Source organism: Carassius auratus, unplaced genomic scaffold (assembly GCF_003368295.1).
Source record: "Carassius auratus strain Wakin unplaced genomic scaffold, ASM336829v1 scaf_tig00003865, whole genome shotgun sequence".
In the NCBI taxonomy this organism is placed as follows: Eukaryota; Metazoa; Chordata; class Actinopteri; order Cypriniformes; family Cyprinidae; genus Carassius; species Carassius auratus.
This window is the reverse complement of record NW_020523560.1, coordinates 14151-40454: the sequence shown is the minus strand read 5'-3', so window position 1 is coordinate 40454 and position 26304 is coordinate 14151. Positions and strand designations below refer to the sequence as shown.

The window sequence follows — 26304 nt, the reverse complement described above, 5'->3', positions numbered from 1 at the left end:
CAGAATGGAAGGATGGATAAGTCTTCATTATGAGCTATTGCCATTGGCTGTGAAATTGTCAATCTGCCTTTAAAAATACATGAGGGTGTGTGAGTAAGTGAGTGATGTGACATTCAGCCAAGTATGGTGACCCATACTCAGAATTTGTGCTCTGCATTTAATCCAAAGTGAACTCACACAAAAACCGTGAACACACACCCGGAGCAGTGGGCAGCCATTTATGCTGCGGCCCCCAGGGAGCAGTTGGGGGTTCGATGCCTTGCTCAAGGGCACCTAAGTCATGGTATTGCCAGCCCGAGACTCAAACCCACAACCCTAAGGTTAGGAGTCATACTCTCTAACCACTAGGCCACAGATTCCCTCGTCAATCTGCCAAATCTGAAAATTGGCATTCCGATGAACGATCTGATTCAAATCACTTTCCACACATTGGGATATAAACGTAGACTTTGTTTGAACAGCCAGAGGGCTTTCATTCCTCTAATCTGTCTCAGTGTGGGGCGGAGACATCAGTGTGAGGAGAACACCACTGACTCCTCACTTAAACCACATTCAGCCTGCACTAAATTACAAGCTGCAGTTAATTTGATCGGACTTGGACGAAAGTCTCGGGCACCCGCTTTTGACTTCAACGATCAACGTTATGATCTTTCATCATCTGAACCCATTCTTTATGACTCTTGAATGAAACTACATGCTTAACAGCGATTCACCTATGAGTATTCATTTTGTCATCTTCATTTTACATTTACATTAAATTACACAGAAGAGACTGTTTAACATAATCGATGTGTGTAGAACTGAACAGTGTGATTTAGAGTCAGCAGAGGAGGAAAAAGTGTCTTACCTATGGATGCTGTGGCAGGGACCGGCTCCTTAGAAACTGCAATTAAAAACAATAAAACTTGACATAAGTGCCACACAACTTTTGCTGTAGAGTATTGTTCTGATATTTTTAAGGGTTAATAAAGCGGTTGTTATTGTAAACTAAAAATATTACAAATTGTTTATTTAAATAAAGCTGAAATTAAATAAAATAATATAACTTCATTTAAAGAAATAAGTTGAAGTACTATAATTACTTAATAAATACATTAATATTATAAAATAATAAATTACTGAAATAATACATTTAAGCTACATAGAAATGAAAATGCAAATCTAAATATTTTGAAATACGATATATATATATATATATATATATATATATATATATATATATATATATGTGTGTGTGTGTGTGTGTGTGTGTGTGTGTGTGTGTATGTATGTGTTACACTGTTAAAGTTCAGAAAAAAAATAATTCTGTCATTTAATTACCCTCATGTTATTCTAAACCTAATTGTTTTTCTTTCATGTAACAAAAAAGGATAGAATGGTTCTATCAAAGCTTCGAAAAGGATGCAAAACACTATCAAAATGTATAGCATATATGACTGCATTATATTCCAAATCTTCATGAGCTGATACAATGTCCAGTTCATGAATCAATCATTCTTTTGAGCTAGATATTTTCAGTTAATCGGTTGATCCATTTCACAAAACCAGTCTGAATGAATCGTTTGCAGACTAATTCAGTTTTTGAGTTTTATTTTTTTATTTTATTTTTTTACGAAATAAGAGTACTGCATTATTACTGGCTACTGAAAAGCATCATCAAATCAAAAAGTAAGTTGTAGGAAATGTTCAGAGCTTTGTGAGGTTCAAGTTCTGTGATTGGCTTGCTGATACATTATACAGTTCAAATCTTTTGGTTACCAGTCCAGGAATTGTTCTACATGGACCAATTCAACATAGGAAGCCACACACCTGAGTAGTAGGAGTTGAGGAGGGTTTTACTCTGGAGGGCTTTACCCGGGATGGAGAAGGAGCATGGAGAAGAGGCGGCTGGGAAAGACAGAGAGAAGGGCACTTAGTACTTACACATGCTGCACATGTCTATAAAACACCTCATCATGTCCAGATTAATAGCTGTGTCATATTGTGAAGGAATCACAGTGGCAACAGAACAAAAGGTTTTTAGGTCTCTTTCCAGGAAGGAGGCTGATATTGCACTAATCAGCTGCATCTTTCTGCAGTCAACAAGACCTTTAAATGTCATGGACTATTTTGAACATATCCACATGAATATCCTAACTCAGAATAAACAGTGGATTTCTAAACAATGTCTGTCTGGAATAAAAAATGTAGACTGAAAAAAAAGTTTACAAACAATTGCAAAGAAACAGCAAGTAACACATTGATTTAAAATGAAATTTTGAAGTAGAAAAACTTAAATGGTAAAATATATTCCAATAATCATTTTATTTACACCTATGAAAAATATATAGATATTCTTACAGTGACTCCCACTACAAGTCAATGAAAGTCACAAAACACACTCCTAGAGCTTCACTCACTCCAGTAACCTTCTTTTACTCTTCTCAGCTGAAGCCCATATCACTTTTACGTTCCATTTTAGTCACCTATCACTCCAGATCTCCCTTTACACAAATCCCCATGTGTCACATGTGTCTGCGCATATGCATTTACTCTCATAAGGATCTCTACAGAATGTGTTTTGGAAGCAAAAGCTCACGGGCCAGCAGGGTGAGATCGAGAGCATTGAAGAGTGGAAGGTTGAGGAAGGTGTCTTTGTGTTCATTTAAATGGTAATGCAGCTAAAATGCTGAGTGTGTAGGCTGGGATCACTATGATCTCTATTTCACACATCTTCTGCTGCATCGTCTTCAAAAAGCCCAGATGGAAAAATATATATATAAATAATAATAATGATGTGTGATTGTAACTGTGGAGCCAGTGAGAGGGAGGACTGGATATAAAATGAGAAAAATAAAATTACAATATATGAGATATTAAGGCCTGCAATAATTTGGTGCCCACAGAAAAGGCTTCAGAAATTGGAAGACATGTCATTTACAAAGTTCAACACATACTACACTCCAAAGATTTTCCTCCTACAATCAGTGTAAAACTATGAAGAAAAGCAGTAGATTCCTGGGCCAAAAAAATTGTAAATCCAGCACATGCACTGCTTTTCAAGCCACACATATATATATATATATATATATATATATATATATATATATATATATATATATATATATATATATATATATATATATATATATATATATATATATATTATCAAACTAGTTTTTATTTAAACATTTAAGAATTGTACATTCTTTTAATATTCTTTCATTTTAAGAAAGTTGTTATATTATATTTTAAGACAAGACAAAAAATATTTTTAAATAATACAGTCAGAAACAAATAATGATTTTTGCAATTCCAGCACAGATATTACCCACAGCATGTTTAAAGTTTTAGATGAAAGTGTATGGTCTCTCATAGTGTATTACTAGGCTTTTTTTTAAATGTATTTATTTTTATAAAGAACTACTCACAAACAGCAGTTATGAGCTGGACTGAGTTCTAGATTGTTTCTGTTCCAACACACGTCTATAATAAAGAGACTTGTTCAGTAATAGTGACTCTCAGATCATTAGATACATAACAGATACAACAACAGCCTCCAATTACTCTGAGCCTGTAATGATCCGAAATAAACATTCAAATGAACTGCATTTGCACATCCACTGACCAATGACATTCAAAAGAACTGAGAAACACTAAACATGCAGAACACATTGCCAATCAGTGTTGATTTTAAAGGAAATGTGATCATTATGCATAATGACATTCTCTCTCTCTGTGCATCTTGCTCTTATACTCCGTTGCCCCCTCTTCTTCCAGCTCCATTCAAATTACTCTGTACACAAAGGCCACAGTGACATTTTGTGCAGAAAGCAACTCAGAAAGACCCATCCTAATTACAGCCCTTTCACAGCATGCCAGAGCCCACTTAAAACTGAGAATGAAAGAGAGAGAAGGAAAAAACGCCTAGTCCAAATGCCACTTGCTATTCTTCTCCAGCACCTCTTAAAGCAGCACGTCAATAGCGAAGTCTCTTGATATGTAGAACGCTTTGGTCCATGCTATTAAGTTACAAAATAGCTCTCTGCGGTGGGCGACGTTCAGATATGTGATGGGCAGGTGTGAGACAGAGGCGTCCCGTCATTTGGTTTCCTGATGGACGCTTAGTGAAAACAATCAAGGGGAATGGTGAGTTGTGTTAAAATGATAGATTGTTGACCGCTTTTGACCCCTTTTAGTGCTTGCTGAGCTCATCAGTGTGATGGTGGGACATGCAGGAGGTTTGTGTGATTGCAATAATGAGTCTTGAGATTGGCTCACACACACTGCGGCTACTCCAGAAGATCGTGGTATTTGGGGAACGTGGCGATTATATGACCTGTGGACTTTGACTTTTGAGACTGGTGGAAAAGAGCAAGAAGTTCTCTAAAGAGAACCTGTGAAAAAGGTCTGATCGAACAGGAAATTAATACTCTATCTTGCAACAAATCATCTGATGCCCATTCATGTTTATTCTGAGCTATAGTTAGTAGTAGGTGGTTGGTTCATGTGCCACTTAAACTAATTAGCCTTTAGCAGTCTGTCACGCCACATTAAAGAGTGTCAACACACCTTTATTATTTTAATTTCACGATTAAATTGACAGAATTGGAAAGCTGAGATCTTCAGAAATAAACAAACCGTACTGAGATCATTGGACGGGAGGCATGATACAAATAATGTTCAGTAAAGATTGTGCACGTATGACAAATATTGTATTCCAGCTCAATAGTTTCAATGCATTGCTAATAGGTTCATATGTTTGTTAATCTATCCATTTATTCATCCAAGTATTAATTTATTCATTCATTACATTTTTCATTTAATCATTTATTTACATGTGCAATATTTCACTCATGTATTAATTAACTTAAATGTGTTTATTTATTAACTGATTTGAACTTTTTGTTCATTCATTCATCCATTCATTCATTCATTCATTCATTCATGCATTATTTATGTGAAATTCGTTTTTCTTTAATTTGCTAATTTTTTGTAAATTAATTAATTGATTCATTCTTTCATTTGTGTCTTCATTCATTCTTTCATTATTCAGTGGTTAATGCCAATGCCCTTCTTCTAACCCATACTGTTATTAGAGCACAGACACATTCAAAACAAACAGAGATTCTACAAAAAAAACAGGGCAGACCAGTAATGTCACAGCACAATATTTGCTGAACTCACAGAATCCGTTGAGGTCCTGGTTGCTGGTGGAGACGGATCGTCCTTGTGTAACGTGCTGACTTTTCCAGTGCTTTTATCTGCTGTGCCTACAGGCCCATCTCTCTCTGCGTGCTGCTGTTGGCCGTTTCCTTCTGTTTTTTAGCTAGTTTCCTTCAAATCCATCCACAACAGGACACAATTATACATAAGATCGAAAGAAGATACTTCAGTGTCATTGCAATGCTCTTGGCTAGTGCAAACTGTTAAACTAATGTCTAAACATGTGAAAGAAATCACTATTTTTTGGACAAACAAAGGCTATTAAAATCAGTTATCAGCTTCATTACTGCTAGACTTGCTGGTTTTAGTTTAGACATTTATGTATTGCATAAACGGAACAGTATAGGAGTATAATAATAACAATATACATCACTTAACCAAAGCACTGTCACAACACTGCTGTAAACTGACATATAAGATATACAAGACAAACACACACGGACAGACACTGGGCACATGGAGGACAAGACGTGAGCCATTGTTCTATTCCAATGGCATTGACTGAAATATTTATGTAATATAATCTAAAATATATATTCTGCAGTGATATATGCCCACAAGTGAGAGAGAGAGAGAACAAAAATCACAAACCTACTCAAATCAAGAGAGAGAAACTCAAAACCTTGCCATGCAGAACAAAGCTAATTGAACACTACAAGTCTATTGATCAGGAAAAAGTTGTACATAAACACATTCACTTGTAGATAATGCAAACAAATACATTAATGATATATTTATATATCGTAACACTTTCTCTTAAAGGCCCAGTATAGAATTGTTGAAATGGGCAGCACACATATGGATGACAGCTGTAATGTTTCATAACTACAGATGTATAGCACTATGAATGTATTTGATCCTGATTAAAGTTGTGATATGTTGAATAAGTGACTTAGCAGTTCTTACTTTGACACATTGAGCTGTGAAGTTGAAAAAATGTGGTTTGCAACATTTCCTGTTCTCGTTCCACCGATCAAAAAAACAAATAATCTTCAGCAGTCTTTATAAAGGCAGCAGACTTCACTTCTGCGGGTCTTTGATTTGTCTGGCTGTTCATAAGCTGAGGTCTCCCCACACTTGCAGAACTCCAAGGAAGATATTACTGTCAGCAATGCATTGGAGTCATCCAATAAAAAGACTCTGATTCTCCAGGTCCCACAGAACACCATTTGACCTCAATATGTGCTTGCTTCTCTTACGCGGACGAGCTGATATTAACTCTTTGTTTTCTTATTTTCTCTGCTGGGAATTTGTACAAAAAATATAAATAAACCCTAATAAAAATTCAGCTTCCTCAAAAACCAGGGCAACCTTTAAAATTGGGGCCATTTTAGCTAGGTTGGGAAATAAATTCAGTAACATTGGTCTTTGGTGAATGAGGATCAAAAGAGGACGGAAAGTGTTCAGAAGCAGGTCTTAACACCAAGAAGCAATAAGAGAGGGCTCACGACTTTCCAATTAAGCAGCAAAGTATCAATGTGATGGCTATAAAGTGTTGAGATTTCATTGTAGAAACTGCAATGCACAAACTCTATACCAAAACCTAGTGTGCTCCCTGCCTATTCAACAACCCATTGGCTCATCCCACAGTGTATGCTGAAGGTCACAGTATTTTGTAATACAACAGCCATCAGACAATAAAACCCATTGATTGCTGCATTAATGTGTCTCGTTTCAAGTGTCAAATTCTGGACATATTGCAAGTGGCATAAACTATAGATAATCCTTAATGAATGTCAGCACAGCACTTCACTAAAAGTGGAGGCTATAATATAGTTACTGTAGATCACCATAAACAGTATTTATAGCACCAAATTTTGTTAATGTTTTTGTGTAAAAGAGAAAGAGAGAGAGGGGGAACAATAAGGGGATAGCTGTAAAATCTGGCTTGATTCATCATTCATGCATAAAATTCACCAAATGTTCTTTAATAAGCATATCACACTTGGTTGAGCTAAAACTTGAATGGAGGATATAATACAAAGACATATGCATTTCTGACAGCAGAACATGCAAAGTCAAGGCAGCATGACTTGTATTAGTAAGCTTGTAGAAGATTTCAAAATATCCTCTATATTAACCACTATTGTTCACTTGTAGGGCATGGTGTTAGCGAGGACAAGGTCATGGGTTTGATTCCCAGGGAATACGTTGTTACTTTTATATTGATGTGTTTGAATGCACTTAAGTCACTTTGGATAAAAGCATCTGCCAAACTTGTAAATGCATGCACACACAAATCGGTGGAGTAAACATGGTGATGCATCAGGAATAAACATTACTATAACCATATACACTGAAAATTTTTCACATTTTAGAGTGGCCTGTTATTGTGGCCAGCCTAAGGTACACCTGTGGAATAATCATGCTGTCTAATCAGCATCTTGATATGCCACACTTGTGAGGTGGATGAATCATCTCGCAAAGGAGAAGTGCTCACTGACAAAGATTTAGACAGAACTGTGAACAATATTTGAGAGAAATAGGCCTTGTGTGTACATGGAAAAAGTCTTAGATCTTTGAATTCAGCTCATGAAAAAAGGGGGCAAAAACAAAAGTGTTGTATTTAAAATTTTGTTCAGTGTATATGGTGATGGTAATGTCTATTCCTTATGCATCACAATGTCTACTCCACAACTTGGTGTGTGCATGCATTTACAAGTTTGGAAGATTCTTTTATCCAGAGTGACTTAAGTGCATTCAAACACATCAATATAAATTTAACATCGTATTCCCTGGGAATCAAACCCATGACCTTGTCCTCGCTAACGCCATGTCCTACAAGTTAACTTTGTGCATACAAGCAACTGAACAATAGTGAATAATATAAAGGATATTTAGAAATCTTGAAAGGTGCTAAGGCAAGCATAATGTCTTACTATCTTCTCAGATGCATGTACTGTTGCATGCAAAAGTACAAGCAGTGCTTAAAAATAACATTTTGCCACATCTGCCAAAGCCTGATGACTTGAGTAAATTTAGTGGCCATACTTTAAATATTTTCCAGCCATAAAACTTTTGTTATTAGTATTATTATTAATAATTATTTTCTTCTTTTTTATATTTATGTTTTTTTTTTTTTTTTTTTTGCTTTCAAAAGTTTAACTATAGAGCTTTTAGTTTGGCAGAAAACTGCAGGGGATTTGTTTTTTTTTTTTTTGTTTTTTTTTATTTATTAAAATGCATCCCTTTAATTGACAACAGACATGTACATTACTGTAAATGATGCTCATTACAAATTTGTGAAAATATTTGGGTCCTGTTATATTTTCAAATGCACGTTATAAGCAACTGAAACTCACAGCACTTGCAGAGATTGGGTTTGTGTGGAGCCGCATGTATTGTGAACCGAGCCTCTCTAAGTTATCATGAGCTGCTTATGGGAAAAGTTCACAACACAGCACATAAGATTATACATTTATATAATAACAGTACAGTCTTTGCAATTTGATGATCACACCAAACCATACCACGTTCTCAGGCATGGTTAGAATGAATAAAAACACTTACCGGCAAAGTGGTGAGTAACACGGTTTGATACACTTGCCAAAAAATATTTTTACTCGCATTTGGTACTTGGAGAGTGTTAATTTGCACAAAATTACAAACCGGAAGTTTTTATTATTATTTTATTATTATATGATTTATGGGAAGTCAAAATCTCTTTCCTAACTGGCTTTTTTTTTAAAGTTTGTAAGTGCAAGGACAAAAGTGAAGATGCACATTGATCGCTTTACTAACTCTGAAAATGCATGCTGATACATAACCCTGCTGAATATGAGAACGACTCGCTCTCCGGATTTGGGGAATATATTGGCGTCATGGTTAGCTTTAGCTTGTAGCTGTCTGTCTAGGCCCTCTCAGATGATATCCTTTTGAAGGAGCTCCTCCTGGCTGTGTTCTTTCTTTCATCTATATTTCAGGAGCAGGGAGAGAGTGGTGAGAATGCACATAGTAGTCTGACTGTGAATCTGAGCTTTTAAATCCTTTAATGCATGAGGTAAACATCCTGCAGCAAGGCTCTGTTGAACACAGTGCAAATGAAAGAATCCTGTGCAGTAAATGCTGAGGCAGGCATAACCGTAAAGGTAACGCCGAATAGTGTAATGGAAAAGTAATAAAAAGTAGAGGTGGAGTCCACAGACCAAAGAGATTTGACCTGAACTAGCAAGAAGTCAATAATAATTAGATAACAGTGGAGAAACATCAATTTATGTGCACATGAGTGCAATTTATAACTGGGACTGCTTATGTTTCGAAGCAATCTGAAAAACTTGTAGGTATATAGCGCATAAGATGGTTTATGGGTCAAAATCGACTGTTTTGCAAGAAAATGGAAGTTCTGCGATGTTAAAACATTGGAGCAAAGTGTGATATATAATACTGACTCAAGAGTTAATTTCAAATGTAACTTGTCTTCAATTAAAAAAGCTTACAATTTAAAAAAGCTTTGTCTGACATGGCAAAGTTGGATCTGGTACGAAGACTAATTGTCACTTAACTTTAACTTGATTTTCATTTATTTTGTTCTCTCACTTTTTTCTTCTAATGAACTAAGGAGGTTTTACTATTTCTCAGGGATTGTTAAAAGTACTTAGTAAAAGCTATTAGTAAATGATGAACAAAAAAAGGATGGTTGGTTATGTTCTGTATTTAATGCTACTTACAGGTAATAAGAGTAGGAATATGCATTTCTTCTGGAGCAGCAAGATAAGAACAAAACAAAAACAACAACAAAAAATGTGTTACAGAATTTAAACATTTAATATATATATTTAATATGAACATAAAAAAGTTAATATAAAATGTAAACAATATTATAAAAAGCAAATTAATGTACAGTCATTAGATATGGGAATACAAAAATACCACAGTTAAAATAATAATAAAAAACAATAAAATAAACCAAAATAAAAAAGGAACCAAAAAAAGGATAAACACATTGATTAGTGATCAGTATTGTAAATAAAGAGATGCATAATGATAAAAAAATAGTAAAACTTGCCACTGTTACATGATGTTTTATTTAGACAAGAAAATACAATGCAGCTTCATGTAGCTACGCAATAGATTTCTGTTGCCTGAGGCTGTAAGTTTAGGTTTGCAAATGGCCTTTGCATCAGTAATAGTAACAGTAAATCTGTAAAAATGATAATTTGATAATAAATGAAATGTATGAAACTGCACATCTGGCTCCCCTTCAAGTGAAAAAAAAGTGTGAAAGAGAACAAAAAAAAGTAGAGTAGTTTACTGGTGGGAGTGTGTGTTTGGACAGCTAAAGAGATGAACAGGAAAGGTGGGTGTTTCACAGACATGTTGTAGCTCTGTTCTCTGTTAAGAGCTCAACAGAGACAGAAAGAGAAAGGAGGAGGACAAGAGACACCAAAAGCAGTTGGCGAACACATCACGCATTTGCTACTCCGAAATCAGGCCTTGTCATCAGCGTGTCTCAGTGTTGAAGTCTCTGTGGACCGGTTCCTTCCAGGTAAAGACATACGGCAAGCTAGGACAGCGATAGCAGCCCGATACGATAATAAAGACCAGATGGTGTCTGTTAATGGTGATTCGATTAACTGTAATACTGGTGATGATATGCAAGCGAAGTTGTCAGTTAGTGACTTTGTGGCCGTCTGCTTCCTGACTGCGCTCACTGCTTTTCATCGCTCTTCTGAAACATATCTTCCATGAGGTGCATGCTTCGTTTTTTAACATTTTACAAATGAAAATTTTGCCATTTTAGTCAAACCATATAAATCAATCAATAAAGAATATAAATGAAATAAGTTGGAAATTAATATTAACATTTTATTATATATATATATATATATATATATATATATACAGTGCAAACCTTTACACTGAATTAAAACAATAAATATACTGTATATATAAAAAAGTAATCATGTTTCGACCTGTGTTGTTGCATTTCATGCTAACAACATAGAAATATCTTTCCAAATTTCCCACCATGTATGAAGCTGCTAAAGAAACCATATACAGTATTAATAACCAGAGTTATTAACATGTTTGTACACTACAAATAATCTTCAAAACCTGCCACTTTGCAAAAACCTTTCCAATAATACAAAGCTGAATATCCATGCACCAGCCTGTCAGAGTTACTCTTTGGCACACAGAGCTGACTAAATTCTCACTTTGTGTATCATAAAAACAAGCTATAGCACCCAAACTGCACGCTTTATCGCTAAAGCAGCGCCAAAGTAAATATATTTAATGACCCTGTGACTTCTCTGTAGGCAATAAAAACACAGTTTGGATATGGGCCGTTATGGAAAATGTGTTTTGCAATGGGCTGACGGTGCTAAAACAGATGCAGACGGCTGATGCGTTCAGCGGCATGCATATGCAGCGGGGGCATCCATCTTTGGCCATTTCATCTCAATGGCCCTTTAAAATGGCCTGCTGACATTGTTCTGATGATATTAATAAAAGAGAGCGAAGTGAAGAGCACCACGGCGGGCGAAGGTGGCCATAAATATTAATAGAGTAGAACTGTGAGAAGCTCGCAGCATAAGTGGCCTCTTTATTATGTTGTGGTCTCTCCCGTGATTTATCATCATTCCTGAATCGAGATGCATTTCTGGTGTGAGGAGAAAGTGTGATACACACAGTGATGTTACATGCCTGTACTGCCACTTTACACTAGAGAAAGACGGGGTAAGAGAAAGTGTTCAGAACTTGACAAAAGATTGGTTTGTTTAACAAAGTGCCAAAGACTTCATACATCTTCATTTCAGCTAATGACTGTGAACGAGACAGGGTGGATTATTAGATCATAAAATCGATCATTTATCCATTCAGGCTTGAATGCACACGCACAATTGGCTGACAGGCATGTAGAAGTGTGCACACATGGATAGATTCACACGTCTAATCAGGACATGCCAAAGATTTCTACTGCATTTATATAAAACTAATTATGACTAACCCAAAATTTTGCTCAAAATAATTATAATTATATATATAATATATATATATATACACACAGTAATCGTTAATTATTTTTATTTCTAAGGATGTCAGATTAAGCTATTCACACATACACATACAAACTGTTACTACCATTAACATAATTATTTCAGATGGCAATACCATGGTACTTTGCTACTGTATATACTACAGTAATTGATGCTCACATACAAGAATAACTACAAGAATATAATAGAACTATCATGGTACATGTGCAAAAACATGGTTTTACCTTTGTAAATGTCAAAAACAAAATTATTGTCGTAATATGTGCCTGAATATAGTAACAATTTATGTCTGTATCTGCATGGCACTTCAAGATACTTTAAGTAATACAATGGAAACACATAACTGATTTTATTATATAGAAATACAATAATACTTTCTTATGAACCATTCTACTAAATCATCTCTCTCTCTCTCTCTCAATGTGTTATTCTATAACATTGCCCTCCTATAGCAATCATCTATTATTTATGTCAAATAGCTTTAAGTCTCGGTCTGTCATCGATCGAAACCAAGAGCTACACTGCCGTTTGTTGAGTGCAGGGCCATACATCTCTTGGTGTGTGTGCATATGTGTGTATGTTAGTGTGTGTTTAATGGCCTGGGACTGAGTAGTGTCCACGATCAACTCCCTCATCACTTTATCGTAATGCTGACTGAGGGAGAAATTTACCAAAGCTGTGCTGCCTACGCATATGATTACACACTGAATCATCACATCTGTCTATTATCAGCAGGGCTAATCGGAAGCCACTATATTTCACATAATACACCTGGACCTCATGACATCTCTGAAAAGTCAAATCTACTTCCATCTTTTAGGATTTTATGCAAATAAAGGACCCCAACGTTAGGAAAGTTTATTTTTAACAAGGTATTTAAACCGTTCATGTGGAACAGCGGCAGATCAATTCAGCATGGACTGTTTTATGAATCTGTCACAAAGAGTCTGCCACATAATTGTTATCCAGAACATGGAAAAAAAAAGGAACTACGTTATAAACTGACCACAAAATAAACTAAACTTAACTAAATACAATGAAATTAAAAAGTTAATCACCCCTTTAAAGAATTCCAAACAAGTCAGTGCTTCCACGTTAGTACATTGAATACATCACAGAAATTGCTATTAAAAGCAGCCGATGCATGTCAGTTCATGGAATATTGCTATGAATATTTCAGCACTGTTATGTTTAAGGATTTCAAAGAGACCTTTTTAAATATCGGTTTATGGTTCTACAACATTCTATTTAACAGCCTGAAAAGAAAACCTACAACACATTTCTAGTTCTATATTCTGAAGAGCTACTTTACAGCCTATACAATTGTGATACGAAAACGTACCATAAACCATAAATCGTTTACCTGTTACTGATGCCCTCTCTAATCAAAGCCAAACGACCTTAAGCACTGACTTTATAATGTGTTCTCAGTAATGCTGCAGTTGTGTGGATTTGGTAAGATTACAGAAAAGACCTGGCAACCTCAGAGCTTTAAGCTAAATCCTCAATCCAGTTGTTTGTGTAGGTGTCTTGGCGTGGGTGTAATCACCCTTTGCCTTCATGAACATAGCATATTAGCTTAACAGCGCAGTGCAGCACACGAGGCAGGGTTGAGACAGTATTAAAGAGGAATAATTACCAGCTAGTCCGGATTGCAGTATAAAGTGTCATTTGAAGCCACTCTCCGAGCGAATCAAGTGCCCTTTTCACTGTAATTGCTGCACCATGGGACATATGCTAATGCTATTTATGAGAGGGTGATCTAACAGGCAACAAATAAACTTATTTTAATATGGTAATGTAGTGACATTAGAACCACCCTTAAATTTCCCAGCACAGATCACTGCAGATTTCTCTAACATTTAACGGTGACAATGCACAACAACAAGCAATTAAAAATAAAAAAGAGTGAGAATGCAAGACAAAAAGCACATTAAACACAGGCCACACTTAAAGCGAGCAAAAGTGTAATACTTTCCCAATTAACACCAATAACCACTATTGCTCTGTTCCAAAACCTAGTAAACTGTCTTCAGAGACAGCATTTTAAGGCATCACAGACGCTCATCAGATGCTGCCTTGTAAGCTTCCTTGCTTTCAACCTATCCTTGATGTATCTATCTCATCAAATTTTGTCTTGTCAAAATTTGTCTAACGTCAATTCCAGTTTTTTTTTAATGTTTACTGTTTTTCACTCATCACATTATGCATTTAGGGGTTGCAATACAATGATTTTTAATATTCGCTATTATTCATCTTGCATTGGAAATGTAATTTATTTTTTTACCAAGCTCGTGATATATTTTGGGATTGCATTGAATGTATACTGCCATAATGACTTTGAAATTAATGTCAGCATACATTAGCACACTACCATTATCATGGTGTATAATTTAATATTCATATACTTTTTCAATTGTATACATTTGATATATTCTTATGCTAATAATAATCAAGATTTTTTTTCACATTGTTAATTTTATCACCTTTTATCATGAAAATCATGATACACTCAAAACAATCCTAAACTTGATAATGCAATAAAAATCTCAATGCTTAAATTTTACTCAACATTGTGCTATTTTTAGGCTTATTAGATTATTGCAAGGTAAATTCTCCTAAAATAAGTTATGACTCACATGTTGTGAGCTATGAGTTTATATACTGCATATGTACAATACTCCAAATCAGTCCATTCTTTAAGACAGCAGGTGGCTAAGAAGGCAGTAGGCAGCAAGGCAGCTCATCAGGTTTGGGAACAGAGCTTTATTTAATCACTAATGCAAACAAATCAAGATGATAGTTTTCGTGCATGTGCCAAAATGTGACAAAAACCAAATAAATGTGTAAAAGTGTATAACATGACACAAATGGGATCAAATAAAAGTAAATGGTGTTTTGATGGGCTCAGGATGCGCACTGTGGCTAGAATTAAACATACAATACCCCACACTTAGAGTTCTCCAGGTGTGGATTTCTCTAGCAGACGTAGCCCAGAGGAGGAGAAATAAAAGACAGGGTATGAGTCTAGAGGTTAAGTAACACTCTCTCTCTCCCACACACACACACACACACACACACAAACATCACCTTTTCATACTTCACAGCATATAATATCATTAGCATCTGAGGGTTTCCTGTGTGGTAGACCAAACTGTGAGTGTATACAGTGCGCTGCATGCAACTCATTGAGTTTTGACTCTAGCTGAAATGGAGAAGCTTGAGTGAGCGGGTGAGATGGAAATGTTATATTGTCCCATGCCTCACATAGAAACGTCTCAGAACATTAAACATCTGTCTTCATTTTGAGCCGCATTATTTATCTTAAAAATACACCATAGTCAGTATACAGTACATCTGACATTACCATGTGAGGTTAGTTTTGAACTGTCAAGAACATGAAGAGAAAATTTTTCATGAAACAATCTCAAAATAGTAAAAAAAAAAAAAAAAAAAAAAAGCCCCAAAATGACATTTTTTTCAATACTTAAATGTTGGGTTTAAAAAAAACCCATACATGCTCTTGACAGCTTTTCTGAGACAAAACACAAGTTTTATGAAAAATAAGTCCTGTTGTATATTACAGGCAGCATACAGAAATGTGAAACAACACATTAGACTTTACTCATGTTCATTTCAGGTCGAGTACAGTATGTTTAGTTATCCAAAGCGAACAGCACTAGAGACAAATCTCCTGTGATTCAATGCTAGCAGAAGGCCAAAATTCCACTTTTATCCATTATTAATTACAATCTATCTTAGGCTTGGTCAAAGATGCCTGAGGGGACATTTACTACCAAGAAGAAAAACATCAATTTGCCATTAGACTCAGCCTGTCCACTCCATTCATCCTTGTATTATTAGTTTAAAAATGAAGTCCATCTCTCCTGCCTTTAAAAAAAACATGCTTTACACAAGCTCTGAGAGATAAAAAAGCATAGCTTATGAGCTTGCAAGCATTTCTGATGTCACAGAAATAATTCATGGTGACCAAAAGACATCTAAAATGCTGCAATTCATCATCGCCTGACTTTAGTTCTGGTGTTAGTGGCTTAAATATGAATGATCAAAAGAAGTCGAGGGATAAGCAATTTTATCTTTTCTTGTGAACACAGAATGTGTTCGTGTGAAACTAGAGTGCAGACATCTACAATCATCACAAATTGAATTCCTGAGTCCTCTGAGACTTAAAATGTTCAATTCTAGTGCCCTATAGTGTCTGTTCGAAACCTTATTGAGCTGCTTCCCAAAACAGCTCAATATTTCCTCAAAATTCAACATAATATATACTTAAAAACTGAAGATTTTCCCTGCCTGTATGCAATGATATGGCTGACCTTTCAAATAGAAAACTGGACATGGACAACACTGTGGTAGTCACAAATTAAACAAATATCCAGCATCAGGCTGTGGCACATGAATATAAGTGCCATTAGGGATTGAAGTGAGAATTCAAATTCTAATACAATTCTAATTCAACTACTACATTTAATTAAAGGTGGATAACAGGATGGAGAATTGCAATTTGAATGCAAGAAAAAAAAAATGTATTATTTATTTCTTAAATTATTTTCTTATTTATTACATTTAAAAATATAACTAATTTTAACCACAAAAGCTTTTTATTGAAATAAAATACAAATTATTTATGTTGTATTTTATATGTTGTTTATGTTGTTGACAAAACCGTTTTTGAACGATTTAGATTTTTTTTAATGCCTTAAATGAAGTTTGAAGGTTTATAAGCCTTAGAATAGATAAACAATATAGAACAATAGATAAAGTGAACAACAGATAGAATGATAAAACAACAAAACCATGGCAAATTCAACTGAAATTCACATTGAAAAGTTAAATCTGAATTTTGCACAACATTGCACAAAATTGTCTTTTACTAGTACAGAAAGGTACAACTACTTTTAAAAGGTACTAATAATATTTTATCCAATATGTGCATGCAGTATGTATTTTTGTGTTTCTTAGTTTGGATTTGCTAACTCAGCATCACATAAACAAACTCTAAATGACTGTCTTAAAAAGTAGCTGCCTTTATAATAGCAGACAGCGAAGCAGCTCAGGTTTTCAAACCAACCACAGTCTGAGCTATTTGTGTGAATCCAGACTTGAGGAACTCTTGTATTTGCATACGTATAACTTCTGCCGCTATGACTCCTAAACATAAAAGCACAAGCTATTATTGTAATATTCAAGCCTCAAGTTTCTGCCTTATGAATAACAGAAGAGCATTTCCTTCAACGACTGTGGAAGATGAAAACCTACTAAAGCCGTTCATGGCTAACCTTTTGATTCCCGCTCTTTTAATACCAAGGATCTATCATTAGGTTTCAGTGACACATTAACAATGATGCTGTCAAGCTCTCCTTTGCAATCCATGGTAATTAGAGCTTATTGATTTAGCTGGTGGTTTTAACCACTATTGTAATGCGCCGTTCACTCTTAGGTCCCGGTTATCACCTATGCCCTTGTGAACAATAAAACGTGTTAAAAAACAAGTGAAAAACTCCTAGCTTTCGGTTAATATAATATCATTTAGACATGATCAACTTCATCAGCTATCTTAGGAATGCAGCGTGAGTGCAAACTCTAACTATGCAATGAAAAAACAAGAAAAGCATTTCACAGCAGTGTGGTCTAGTGTGATTATAGTTATTCACTAATGTCCTTCTAATGTTACACTATTTGCAAATAAGTAAATGTTTTTCAAGGAATTTCAATCAGTTCTTAAAGTAGTAGGCCTAATCAATGTTTTTTTTTTTTTTTTTGAATGCTAAAATACTTTCTGCTGTCATGGTTTAATATACAGAGATTGCATATTAAACAACAACAACAACATAACACACACACATTGAAAATGATTGCATCCCCTGATGGTATATTTCATTTTAGCACTTAAATGAATTATGCAAATGAAGCAATTGTGCAATGACATTACTAGGACTTACAACATCAGTATTTACACTTGCATTGGCTCTTTGAATTGCATAAAGTGTGCTTCACTACAGCACGTGTCTGGATATGTGCCAAGCTGTAATGCTCTTCTCCATTATTTGATGAATTACTGCTGTCATGACCACTAGAAAATCTACATAAACATTTTATAATAAAATTCTGTTTACCTCCAGGTTTTCTGTGGTCAATAAAATCATGTTAATTAAATAGGCCCCAATGCTTGTGAAGCACTTCTGCATTCAACAGAAAGCAGTTGTACTTGGCAAGAAAAAAAAACAACACCAACTTGTGACTGACTTTCTCAAACTAATATATGATATGAATAGCATACTGTATTTAGTATGGCCATTGGTCCATATAACGCCCAGAACAATAATATATTATTAATAATTAAATTCAATAATGTAAAAACAGAAGTTTATTATTAAATACCTATAAGGCCAATATAATTATATATATTATAATTTATTCAATTCAATAATGCAAAATGAGACATGCATAAACCTATTTCATAAAATAGTTCTCAGTAAAATAAACAGAAATAATTTATTATAAACTATCTGTAAGGCTCATTAAATGACAATATAAATAATTCAATTTAATAATGGAAAATGAGACATGCATAAACATTTGATTAAAATTCACTAAAATTCTTTACAAATATTTTTTATATGTATATGGCCAATAAAATGCCAATATATTATAAATAGTTTCATATTGCAAAATCAGGCATAATTAAAAAATATTAAATTAAATTATCTCATTCACACATTTAGTAAAAATTCAATAAAATATTTTTTGGAAAAAAACAACAACAAAAAAACAGGCAATTAAATAGCCTATCTATATATTTAGATAAGACTGCAGATAGATTTTGTAACTGACACAAGGGAACTACTACTTACACAAGTACAGAAATGATGTCTGATATATCGTTCTTTCATCCTCATCCCATCTACCACAAACTTTAGTGTGGACTTCAATTTAAGGGGTTCAAGCCTTAAATAGCAGGTCAGACAAACACATTCCTAGACTAAATAAACTGATCCACAGACAGAGACTAGAGCAAAGACCTACGAGGCAGGAGAGCGGGGTGTGTGAGTGCCGTGTGCGGCAGGGACGGCAGAGACACGATGGGAAGAGGTGGGCTCTTTTAAGACACAATGACATGAGGGGGTGTGTTGGGGGGTGGACAGTAAAGTTGGTGAGAGGAAGTGATGTAATGAAAGAAAGCCAGTGTGCATGTTTCACTAGAAGACATAAGCAATGCTAACTAGTACCATCAAATTCCGCCTCAGCTACTGTACATTCAAATATGAGCAACTCCAAATACAGTACAGACCAAAAGTTTGGACACACCTTCTCATTCAAAGAGTTTTCTTTTTTTTCATGACTATGAAAATTGTAGAGTCACACTGAAGGCATCAAGGGCTATTTGAGCAAGAAGGAGAGTGATGGGGTGCTGCTCCAGATGACCTGGCCTCCACAGTCACCGGACCTGAACCCAATCCAGATGGTTTAGGGGTGAGCTGGACCGCAGACAGAAGGCAAAAGGGCCAACAAGTGCTAAGCATCTTTCGGGGAACTCCTTCAAGACTGTTGGAAGACCATTTCTGGTGACTACCTCTTGAAGCTCATCAAGAGAATCCCAAGAGTGAGCAAAGCAGTAATCAAAGCTAAAGGTGGCTACTTTGAAGAACCTACAATATGACATATTTTCAGTTGTTTCACACTTTTTTGTTATGTATATAATTTTATATATAATTCCACATGTGTTAATTCATAGTTTTAATGCCTTCCGTGTGAATCTACAATTTTCATAGTCATGAAAATAAAGAAAACTCTTTGAATGAGAAGGTGTGTCCAAACTTTTGGTCTGCCTATTGTTCACTGTAAAATTGATCTAAAAGTGTGTGTGCTTGTGTAAGCAGTACCTGCGTTTGAAGGTGAGAAGAACGCCCAGGAGAATGATGACAAACATGAGGATTCCCGCAATGACGCCTGCCATCTTTACAGTGCTGTCCACCTGTTTTTCAGGCTCTATGTCATTGGAATTCTGGGTAGATGCACCTTTAAAGCAACAAGTACATCACAAAGAAGAGAAAGGGCCTTTAACTAAGACAACAGCTGTCGAGAAACACTCTACAATGTCACACACACAAGACAAACAAACACAAGAATCAACTGAAAACACAAACAGGAAGCACATCTCACGTTCACACACTTTCATACAGTATGTACAACCAGTCCATAGACAGAAAACGAAATGTATTCCATAGCACACACGCATTCAATATCAAATTAATTAAATGCATTTAAATTCAGACAAAACAAATGCACAAGTGACACTGATCGTTACTGTGTGGCAGGTTTATGGCAAAGGGGAATCGTTTATTGAATGGTATTAATTAACAGGCAACAGACAAAAAAAAAGGAGCTTTTTCAAAAACTGGATCACTGTGGTGAAATATAAAACACTTTAGGGCCTTTTGATTCTGGGTTAGAGAATGCAAAAAAAATAAAAAAAATTAAAATACAATTCAACGCAAGAAATGCAGGCATGAAATATGGATAGAAGAAACAAAAAGAGAATGAAGGCAGAGGAGGAGGGTTGAGATTCATGCAGATGTAAGTGTGTCTGTTTGCATACTCGCATGCACGGCACCTTGCAGGACGTTTTGTTGACAATATATTGTTATTGTGATATCTGTATAAAATCTGAACAACCATGCATGAATTTGAGAAAATACTGTTCAGATTAGCGTGGCTCCACACCAAACGGCTCATCTACTTTCATCAGGCATGTAATTCTACTGTGAAATTGCCATTATTGCTATGAAAGACATTAGCTGTTCGCTGTTGCCGTATTTATCTGTTGAAAAGATCATAATCATCTTTGCATTTTATTCTCAAAGCCTAAACTATTACATTAACGACTATATTTCACCATATTATAATGTACAGTACATCAATCTTAATATGAAGAAAAAGGTTGCATAGACTTCAGAAAACATATAGATATAAATAAATGGTAGCATGTAATCCCTGTGCTGAATGATTATGTTATGTCATGAACAATCATGTTGTTTTATTTACCTCCACTTTTCCTTTAAGAGTATTTTTTTAACCTGCCAGTGTGACATCTTTAACAATCACCTGCATATTAACACATTGATCTCTCTATGTGGGTGGTCTGCTTTCATGAGCAGATTAAACATTCAACATTAAACGTTTATATATATTTCTGGAACTGTATGTTGTAGATCTAAGCCTTCACAAAAAAAGCTGTATTTTTGTCTTGTTTTTCAGTACTAAAAATGTCTGTAAATATATGTAAATATAAATATAGATATTTAAAAAATATATGAACTTTAAAAACATTAACAACTTTTGTTTCTTTTGACCTTTGAAAAGAACACTGAGCCAATCTCTGCTAACCTTGCTAGTCTTTGGAATGTTTTCCAGCCAAACACATTTTGTCTCCATCTACAGCTGTCAGAAGGTGAATGTGATGGTTTATGTGGATGGACTATGTGTTCTCCTTTGACTCTATCAAGATAGTAACTGAACTCCATGTCCTCCCATCTGATCTGATCTGACTGGGTTCAACAGTTCATAATTCACACACACACAGACACTCACACACACTTACTCCATGATGGGGTTCTTTTAGTCTATTTTCTGATATCATTCTTCCAGCGAGCACTATCTTCACGATAATACATCAATATTAATCTTGACCAACTAATTGACTCATTTTACTGATCCTTCAGGACACCAAATCTCTTCTCATTGAGCTATATATTTACCAGAAGAATTTTTAAAGTGCATTTAAAATTTACTGGTAAAAATGATAAATTTATATCTGTGTCTAATAAAATGCCCTCTAGAAAGAAAATGTCCCATCTGACCAGCAATAGCAAGCAGTAAAACATGGTTTTGGTGATATGTCTTTAAGACTATGGTGACTATGAATATTCACAAAACACCCTTAAAAATATCAAGGGAAGAACATTTAACAACCATAGAACCTTTCCAATCCACAAAGCTTCTTTATAGTTAAAAAAGGTTCCTTAGATTATATAATTTTTCACACTAAGAAAATAATGGATCTTTTACAAACTGTTAAATAAAATGTTCTATGAAGAAACAAAAATGCTGCTGCTGAAAAAAAAAAAAAAATCTTTTGGAACCTTTATTTTTTTAAATGCACGCTTCAGAAAAAAAAAAAAAAAAAGGTTTCAAGGTTTTCCAAGGTGAAGTATTTCAGAATTTCTGAAACACTAGCATCTTCAAACTAAATAGTGAGAAATTATGTTTTCCAACACATTGCCACGATGTATAAGATGGCAAATACAATACAGAAACTACAGCTTTAATAGTTTTAAAGTGGTAAAAAAGTGATTCTAAGTGCTTGTATGTGTAACATTTTGACAATAATATGGGTTTAAATGACTCTCACACTTTTATGAATCATAAGGATCTTAGCAATCAAAGAGCAGTGCTCCTTCAAGATCTGTGCTATTTTTTTTTCCCCATAAAATATTATGTAAAATATTGAAAAATAATCTGCCCTTGATTAGAAGTACTATACACTTTGCCCACGAGCCCTGCTTGTATGCCCAATAAAATATGCAAGTATGCAAATCCTTTTATTTTGAGGGGGTAAAATTGAGTATCAAAGAGGAATTATTATTAAAGCCCATCATATTAAGAATGAATCTATACCATATACAGGGGGCGTTAGAGTGGGTGAGTTCTGCCATTTTAATTGCTGGCATTTTGCAATACTTTTCAGTTCTGTTAGCATGTGAAAAGGTGCTTTTGTATTACTTTATTTAAAGCAGATCTGGAGGCAGAGGGATTATGCAAGGTTTATGGGGGTGCATATCGCTGCTGACATCTCTTTTGCCATTGTTTGGCAGTCGACAGGATTACAGACACATCTAACAGGATTATAATCTCAGATGGACTGGGATTGAGACCAGGCAGTCACGTAAGCAACCCATGATGTTAAATACCAAATACTTAGAGGATAATGGGTGGGATTGTAAATACATTTAGTTTAAAATCCCTTTTGTTTCTAATTCACAAGTTTATTTGGGTTTATATGTAAGCATGGTCTTGAGCATTTTGCTAAATTCCAGATGGGAGCTTTGAGAAACAAAGGTATTTGTGTAAACTGACAATTGATTTCAAGCTCAAAGTGAACATGCATAATTCATGATGCCTTTAGTTTGTTTATTTTGCTTGTTGTTGGAACTGCAAACACAGCTAGGTTTTTTTATTTTTTATTTTTTTACATAGTGAATATTACTGGCCTCAAAATGGAAAAGCCACACCTAAAAATATCTGAATTTTTTACTGCATAGAATGAAAATATCCAAGTTACACCTGCAATTAAATAATGTTATTTATTAATGTATTTTTTTTTAAAGTATGATATAAAAGTTCATTTAAAACCCAACTAACTTCTTTACTATAAACACAACTTGCTTTAATATGCTAACTAGTGAAGTGACATTCATGCATATTAAAGTTTCAAGTGTCTAATTACTTTTGGGGGTCACTGTACACTCAAATTAAACTCTAAAAATATAATTATGAGCCTTGCATGTCAAAATATGTATTTAAAACATAAATTGACGAGAGCTTTAATCTGCATAATTCAGACGATTAGCCACACTGTAATGGTTCACTAGCTGACTAAAAGTAAGCTATCTCCTTTGCAATGCAGATATCCAGTTAGACCCTATAAAAAAAATGTAAGATATTTTAATGCAAACAATTTGTAATTTCAGTCAGGGCAATTCGTATCGTATATGACTTTAGAGTGAAATGGAAAAGCTTACACCTGTGTGTGTCAGCACATGTGTTAGAGCTTGACATCTGATTTGAACAGCAAAATCCTTCAATATACAAAATTAACATTAGGAATAAATGAAGAATAATATGAACACATATACTAAATATACTAAATACTTCCTAGCATGAACACATTGTATTTGTACAGGAATACATGTCTAGAATAGTAAATACAGACAAACATACACATGCTGGCAAACGCACTCACATGTGCATGCACTCACGCACACACACGCACGCACACCCACACGCACACACACACAAGTGTAGGCTGGCAGGGTCAGTGTGTATGACTGGGGTCATGTTAGGTGAAGTGGTCACTTGCACATGTAAGGGGAGGAGTGTTGGAGGTAAGGCAACATATTTCACATTTTGCTCAGAAACTTATTAAGCTCAACAGTAAAAAAATTAATATATATATATATATATATATATATATATATATATATATATATATATATATATATATAGTTATATATATATATATATATATATATATATATATATATATATATATATATATATATATATATATATATATATATAATGTTCTGAGTGAAACAAAAATAGATTAATTTAGTCCAGAACAATATCAGGGCTGGGTTATAGAGATAAAGTTAAATAAAAAAATAATAATTAAATGTATCAATAATTCATTCAGTATATAATGTGTATCATCATATATAATATTTTCATAAATAAGAAGTACGTAAGGATTGTTTTGAATTAACAAAAGATCATTTAAATTTCTATGTGATTAATCATTTCTAAGTAGGCAATTTTTTAAATTGATATTTATTATGGATTCAGTTTTTCAGAGCATAACAAGGTCATGAGCAAAACTATCATAGAGAAGGGATATCTGTTGTTTTTAAACATGAAATATTAATAATACGATCATTTAAAACATGAGCAGCACTGTACATTCACTGGGTCCCAAATTACAATAGTGTCAATGGAGTCAATGAGAACCAGCTAGACTTTTTAGTGAACCAGACATGCAAAAAATGCATTTAGATGCCGTTGGAGAGAAAATAAAGAAAAAAAAAGTCAAATAAAAACCGAAAAAGTAGAGCAGGAAACAACAGCAGAAGAAATGTGGAAGGGTGGAAAGAAGAAAGAAGAAAGAAAAGTTTGACTATGGAATAATATTCACCTTCACTGGGAATGACAAGTATGTAGGGCGTGGTATTTTGTCCCCTACCTATTACCACTAACACAAGGTTTACGTTCCAGGCCGGCATGCATGAGAGAAAAGAAGGAAAGAAAAAATAGTCTAAAGAATTATGCTTTCAACTCAATCATCTGAGCTTCCTTTGAGTGAGTAACATTTGGCTGGAAAGGAAACTGAAATGTCTAGGATACAACAGGTAGGCTATTTCACACGGGAACATTCATATTACTCCAGAATCATCTAGTGGAACTGACAGAGTAAGCATTAGAGTTATAGAAAACTTTGTAAATAGATTTTTTCATATGAATGCAAATATTTTACCAGTTGAGGCCTTATGTGGCTTTGAAATTTTTTGCCAATTGTATGAAAATGGCAAAAAATACAGGGGGGAATGCACTAAGACTGAATTGCATCTGCTGTTGTTTATTTACATTTGCATTGTTTTATCAACCGGTTCAATAAAGGAATTATGCAAATTAGGCAATTATGCTAATGAGACTACACAATTTGTGCTGAATTCTGAATTGCGTGTTACAGTTCCCCAGCTTGCGTGCCAGTTCTGAGTGCCAGGAGGAGGAGGATGCAGCATACTTCTGCAATTTTGACATTCTAAACTGATCTAATATACTACAGCTGTATCACTGCAATCCAAACCCCTGAGAGGAATAGTTCACCCAAAAATTTGCTGAAAATATATTAACCCATGGACCATCCAAGATGTATTCAAGATGTTTTGTCATACAAACAGATTTGGATAATTGTCCTTGCAAAGGGAAAAGCTGTGTGTTTGTAAAAAAAGGTGTTTGCATTAAGGTGTTTGCATCCATCAATACGAAAGTAATATTATGGACAGAGGAAGCAACTATTTGATGCTAAAATCATATTCACGATGGATTTGTTTCTTACAAACATGCAGCTTTTTGCTTCACAATATTTGAATTGATGGACTAGAGTGGTGTGGATTATTGTGAGGTTTTTCTTAACTCTTTAGACTCTCATTCACTGCAGAGGATCCATTCCTACATTTCTCCAAATCTGTTCCAACAAACAAAGTCATCTATATCTGGTGTTATAATTGTCATTTTTGACGAA

At 34.7% G+C, this 26304-nt stretch overlaps 1 protein-coding gene and 1 long non-coding RNA gene across 2 annotated transcripts in view; both read right to left on the bottom strand.

Annotated features, from left to right (window-relative positions):
- Positions 1-844: 844 nt before the first annotated feature.
- Positions 845-5199, bottom strand: LOC113070404 (uncharacterized). Its single transcript, XR_003279923.1, has 3 exons — positions 5167-5199; positions 1810-1887; positions 845-883 (listed from the first exon to the last, which is right to left on the bottom strand). It is a non-coding gene; the product is annotated as an uncharacterized LOC113070404 (long non-coding RNA).
- Positions 5200-5252: 53 nt separating this feature from the next.
- Positions 5253-26304, bottom strand: part of LOC113070405 (receptor-type tyrosine-protein phosphatase T-like) — a gene marked incomplete at its 5' end in the record, with an annotated part of 34671 nt that continues 13619 nt past the window's right edge. Inside the window, 5 exons of the mRNA XM_026243690.1 lie at positions 5253-5316; positions 9873-9902; positions 15150-15182; positions 20108-20243; positions 25195-25242. Coding sequence (XP_026099475.1) covers positions 5253-5316; positions 9873-9902; positions 15150-15182; positions 20108-20243; positions 25195-25242 — 311 coding nt within the window. The remainder of the gene's footprint in view (positions 5317-9872; positions 9903-15149; positions 15183-20107; positions 20244-25194; positions 25243-26304) is intronic.